We start from the raw sequence: 5,715 nt of genomic DNA, 5'->3' as shown, positions 1-5,715 counted from the left end.
CGGCTGGCTATAGCTGTGCCTGTGCGTGCCTCCCTCCTGCGCGCCGCGCCCGCGCCGAAGCTTCTCCGTGCACCGAGGAAGCCCGGTGCGAAGCCCACCGCGCGCCATCGACGTCGCCGTCGCACCCCCCCCCCCCCCCCCCCGCGCGCCCACGTACGCCACAAAAACTAACGACGACGCCTTCGATCGCCGATCGCGCGTGGGCGTGCTATAAAAACACAGCGCTTCGGCGGACGGTCTTGTATAGTTGGCCGGCGGGTGCATGCGCATGGCGGTGGTAGGAGCCCGAGCCACCCCAGCAGCAGCACCAGCGTCGCACTGCCACCCGCACGACGACGTCTTCCCCACCATGGCGTATCGTCTCCCGTGCAACGGCGGCTCCGCCTCCACCTACTACGGCGCTAGCCCCGCCACTCCTTTCCCACCTGCTGCCGCCTTCGGCGCGGCCCCCGGCCAGGTGCAGCTTGACGTCTTCGAGTGCCTGTCGGACGAAAGCCTCCCGGCTGCTGTTCCTGGCACGTTCGGGGCGCCGCCGCCGATGCCGGTCGTGCCGGATGCCGCTGGCTGCAGTCATGCCAGGTGAGTTTGTGCATGTCCCCTGAGTTTGATTCATACCAAAAAAAAAAAAGAAGATACGGACGTGCTACAGTGGTACTTCTACTACTGTTTAAATCAGTTGAATCGTTGCACGTTTTGATCGACCGGTTCGTGGACCTGGACATTTTCAGAGGTGCGGCGGCTGTGGGGGCGAGGAGACCGGACAGGATCGCGTTCCGGACGAGGTCAGAGGATGAGGTACTTGACGACGGCTACAAGTGGAGGAAGTACGGCAAGAAGTCCGTCAAGAACAGCCCGAACCCGAGGTAAAACTACTAGTAATTTACACAACAATTCAAACGCAAAAGTGAAGATGCATGATAAAGGAACAACGATGGATTGGAACGGTTACGTGGACTGATCCAGCTTTGCAATTAACTGATTGCAGGAACTATTACCGGTGCTCGACGGAGGGCTGCAACGTCAAGAAGAGGGTGGAGAGAGAGAGAGACGACCCGAGCTACGTCCTGACCATGTACGAGGGGGTGCACAACCACGTGAGCCCCGGCACCATCTACTACGCCACCCAGGACGCCGCCTCTGGCCGTTTCTTCCTCGCCGGGATGCATCACTCCGGCTATTAGGGGCTGTTTGGTTACAGGTTAAAGAGAGCCAAGTCAAATTTTGTTTGTACTTTGAAAATTTGGTATCAGTTTAGTTTAAAGCTAAAATTTAATCATGTCTTAAAAAATTTGGCCAGCTAAAATATTTTTATAACGTTTTTGGCAAACCTTGTACGGTCAAATCGTCCCTCAAAATTTTTAGCCGACCAAATTTTAATTTAACCTCGAACTAAACGTTATTTACCAACCAAAATTTAACACTGCACTGATTTAGTCTCTAATCAAATTTTGACTTGACCTGTTAGGGCAAAAGAACAAACAGCCCCTTAAATTTTGAGCACCAAAATTTGGATATAGCGCATGCCTGTCCAGGGCTTGATGTGTGTTGTTAATTCCCCTAATCGCAAATGTAGATGGCTTCGTCTGAGAAATATGTGTAGGCCATTTGAGATGTTGACACGGTGATCGCTAATTTAGCAGTTTGACTATAAAGTTAGGAATTTGCTAAATCACAAACGACTAAAAAGGAAGGTAGTTACAATAGACCAATCTCACGTTGTCTCTTCTACCTGCAGCGCAACTTGCTTAGTGCCCATCTCTATCACGCCATTTCTCTGCTCGCTGCCACACGTCCGCTTCCTCTAGTCTCCAGCAGTGTCAAATTCGTGCCCACCGCCTGCTGTTGCCCCCGTTCTGACTCTTCCTAACCGGCTGTCCTCCACCGCTCGGGGCCAGTAACGTCCTGATGTGTCGCCATCTCATCCTTGTGTCTGCCACCATCGTTGGGCTGACATGTTGCCCCGGACACCCCTCTAAGCCCCGGGAGCACAGCGGACCCAAAAAACACCCTCCCGAACTCAAATTGCTACTGATCTTCCGTCGACTGTAAGAAATGCTGATTGAGTATAGGAGATGTGATAAAGTTAAGTATACTTTGAATCTCTAGTAGCACACCTAATGTGCATCTAGCAAGCAAACATCAAACATTATCACATTGTTATGGAGTATTTGGCTACGTTTGTCACTGCAGTGGCTTTTCAAAAATACTTATTTATTTCTATGTGTAGGTGCAATTGGTGGTTGGAAATATCTTTTTTAAGATCTGTAATAGCAAAAACCACACTAAAAATGGCAAATATTCTTCTAACTAACTAGATTTCACAGCACATTGTAGCACAACAACTGCAAACGGACCCTTTGTCAAGGCATCCAACAGTGTCACGTTCCAATGATCAAACGCATTAAAACTGTTCAACTTTTAGCAATACTAGATGGTAGTCCAAAAGAATTCACTAATTTTGGCTCCTCTCCCTGCGCAACACAATCCTCAATCCTCGCGAGCGGAGGCATCCTTGCTGCCTGTCAGATTATTGCTGCCAGTCCTGATTACAGGATCAGGACCAGGTAAAAACGCAATCAAAATATGGTAGAACCTAATCCTAACTGGATGCCTTCCTCCTCTCGGAAGATGGCCTGTCATCTATGAGAGTAAGAGAGTTCAAGCAGTTGTCTTAAAAAAATAGTGTTCAAGCAAATTGAGAAACTTGAGTGATTTCTTCAAAAAATTTACTTCTGAGATGTATAATAAGGGGTAATTGACGATTTGCCTCCAGTATGGAGTGGTTAAAAATACCATTATAAATTAGGATTTCATAAAATTCCACTCACGAGAGGTGGTCTCTCGATCATCAATGTTATGGATAGTTCTGCCCCTAGTCCCATATGTCATCTTTGGCTAAATTCTTCTCCATCCTATTTCCTCGCTTCCTCTCTGGCTGCTGATTCCCCTAAAGCTCGGCCCCCTCCGCCGCCACTAGATCAACATGCCGGCTGATTTTGGCCACCGCCGCCAGATCCCCAGCTTTGCATTTTGTGAAAGCACAACCTTATAATGCCTGTGCGATGGACAAAAAAATTAGGAAGACGTACATTTTACATAATAAGGCACCGGGTAGGCAGACCATCTCAAAAAAAGCTTTAGATTTGATGATGTACACATTTGTGGAATCAAAGTTAATACACCGTGTAACTCTAAACCCCTGTACACTCACGTGGAATCTACACCATCTTTATTAAACAAGTTAATGCCTACCAATGTGGCTTTCATAACAAAATAAAACTTGCAGTAAACTGCTTACAGTGCTAATGACCTGCTGCTTTGCAAATACAGAACTTAAGTACCTCCATGAATAAAAGGCTAGAACGACAGGCAAACTCATTTGGTGAGCATGTAGTTCTTCACATTTCAAACACTTTAGTCTTGAAAAATAATTGATTATTAGCTCATTGCAGATAATGACTTAATGAGATAGTCCTGAGCTAAACTGCTGAGATGCTCATTGAACTTTTCAGGTAATCATCAAGAGCTAACAGTAAAAACACAGTTTTCTCATAGAAAAATTCCAATTAGATATAGAAAACATGATGGGAGCTTGATCAACCTTATGAATAACTTTTTTTCACACACCACTTGTCGCTGGCCATCTCTTTTCAGGTTGGCCTCTGATCAATTGATCAAATACCCACCATTCCATAGTACTACAGCAGAAGATAAACCTGAATCAAAGCTGACTTGTTGCCTTTACAATCCAACATGACCTAAAGACTAACAAGAGTGAAACAGGGGTAGAAACAAAACAAAACGACGATGGTGCCAACAATCAAGGTAGCAATCCTGCTATATTTTCCCACCGAACTGCTCTTCTGAAGATGTCAGTAGTAGAGCACGCCATTCATCTTGGCAGCTGTTACAAAGCTTCACGCTTGCTCTGGTTCTACTACTTGCAATCCAAATCGACGACAATTCCGACAATCTAGATAGTAATCATGTCGCTGACCACCTTGCCACAGAAGCGGAGGTTCATCACGAGTGCACCATTCAAGTATTCAGTTCCAGCATTTCGTCGAACACCTCTAGGGTATCAAAACAGAAGGGGAAGAGGCGCAGACCGCAGGGCATCACAGTTGACCGCCGCGACGTTGTGAGTGGGCAACTTGACGCCGACCCTGATCCCGACACCCTCGGTCTCGCCTCCCCACGCTCAGCTCCATGATTTGGTCGCCTCCTCCGGCATGGGAGCGCTCGCAGGTCGCAGCCACCCTTCGCGCTCGAGTCCCAGCCAACGAAGTTTATCATCACCACCGTTGCCGCCGCACGGACCCAGCAGTACGCTCGCCGCCACCCAGCAAGAGAGGAGGACGAAGGAGGGAGGGAGGATAGAGACGTCGGTGTGGGGAAGGAGTCAAAACCAAGTTAAGGTCATCTCCAACAGCTACTTTAAAATTTTGTAACCTATAACATTATTACGGTATCCACTATCACTATTACACAAATACTCTATAATTTATTCCCTATCTTCTCTCTCCCATATTAAATTATTTTTTCCTAACCGTTTCGTTCACTCCGCAGTCCGCACCTTTCACTCCGCTAGTACACAGCCGCGCCTCTACCTCCTTCCGCCGTGCGCCGCCCCCTCCCTCCCTCCCTCCGCCAGGTAGCCGCCCCCTCCCTCCCTTCCTCCTTCAACACGCCGCCCCCTCCCTCCGCCAGTATGCCGCCCCCTCCCTCCGCCAGTACACTGCCCCTTCCCTCCCTCCGCCGTGCGCCTCCCCCCTCCCTCCGCCAGTGCGCCACCCCCCTCCCTCCCTCCCTCCGCCTGCCGTGCGCCTCCCCCCTCCCTCTGCCAGTACTTCGCCCCCTCCCTCCCTCCCTCCCTCCGCCAGGGCGCCGCCCCTTCCCTCCCTCCGCCATGCGCCTCCCCCCTCCGCCCGCCGTGCGCCTCCCCCCTCCCTCCGCCAGTACGCCGCCCCCTCCCTCCGCCAATGCGCCGCCCCCTCCCTCCCTCCCTCCGACGGTCTGCCGACAGAGCTTCTGCAGGCACGGTGTCGCCGGCGTCGAGCGCTACTCCTCCTCACCCATGTCGTGGCAGCCCGAAGCGGAGGCTGCCGCTGCTCTGCCGGCGTCGAGCTGCATGTGCGGCGCCGAGGGGAAGTACAGCAGCGGAGGCTACTGCTGCTCCGCCGTCTGCGTCTCACTCCTCGCCATCAGTCCGGCGCGCCCCTCCGTCCCTCCGCCGCACTCCCTCCCTCCACCCGATTCCGCGAGTTCGCGGGAGCGCCGAGCCGTTACCGAGTGGGCCCTCGCACAGTGTTGCGGCCTCGCCTCGCCTCCGGTAAATATGCCGCTCCTCTCTCCTCTCCGGGCCGTCGCCGCATCGCTGTAGATGTCGAAGCCGACTCTGTTGGAGGCTAGATACGGGGCGAGCAACACCCGCATCCGACGTGGATGTGGATGCCGCTCCGGATACGGTGCTTGTTGGAGTTGGCCTAACGGACGGATTTGTTGCTCGAATCGACGACTCTTCTTTCTTATGCGTGTGCTTATGTCTTAATGTTGGATAAGCTCAGTTACTTTCAGTTTTACCGTTGTCAAAACCTGTCAAATCTGTGGCTTTTCATTTAAACTAGCGATTATGGTTGTAAGCGTGATTAAGTTGTAATCTGGCCTAGGAATATTTAGCTGGCCAGTGGCGTGAATTGTAAGCAATATGGAATG

General features: G+C 51.1%; 1 protein-coding gene across 2 annotated transcripts; it reads left to right on the top strand.

The window, feature by feature from the left end:
- Window positions 1-216: 216 nt before the first annotated feature.
- LOC133919237 (WRKY transcription factor WRKY71-like) lies at window positions 217-3,442 on the top strand. 2 transcript variants are annotated; one of them, XM_062363582.1, is made up of 4 exons: window positions 217-579; window positions 729-863; window positions 986-1,198; window positions 1,736-3,442. In XM_062363582.1, exons 1-3 carry the CDS (start codon window positions 263-265, stop codon window positions 1,179-1,181), a joined length of 648 nt encoding a protein of 215 aa, XP_062219566.1. In that variant the 5' UTR covers window positions 217-262; the 3' UTR covers window positions 1,182-1,198; window positions 1,736-3,442. The 2 variants fall into 2 exon arrangements, with proteins under 2 accessions (XP_062219566.1, XP_062219558.1); XM_062363574.1 differs by lacking the exon at window positions 1,736-3,442 and having other exon boundaries at window positions 218-579; window positions 986-1,372.
- The last annotated feature ends 2,273 nt before the right edge of the window (window positions 3,443-5,715 follow it).

The sequence above is a fragment of the Phragmites australis genome, chromosome 1, assembly GCF_958298935.1.
Source record: "Phragmites australis chromosome 1, lpPhrAust1.1, whole genome shotgun sequence".
Taxonomy (NCBI): domain Eukaryota; kingdom Viridiplantae; phylum Streptophyta; class Magnoliopsida; order Poales; family Poaceae; genus Phragmites; species Phragmites australis.
Note: the sequence above shows the minus strand (reverse complement) of the source record. Positions and strands in the feature narration are given on the sequence as shown.

Excerpts from the sequence above, each read along its gene's own strand:
- LOC133919237 (XM_062363582.1), top strand. The coding sequence starts at position 263 with ATGCGCATGGCGGTGGTAGGAGCCCGAGCCACCCCAGCAGCAGCACCA. Across the intron at positions 580-728 it reads GCTGGCTGCAGTCATGCCAG|AGGTGCGGCGGCTGTGGGGG; the intron begins GTGAGTTTGTGC and ends GGACATTTTCAG. Across the intron at positions 864-985 it reads AAGAACAGCCCGAACCCGAG|GAACTATTACCGGTGCTCGA; the intron begins GTAAAACTACTA and ends AACTGATTGCAG.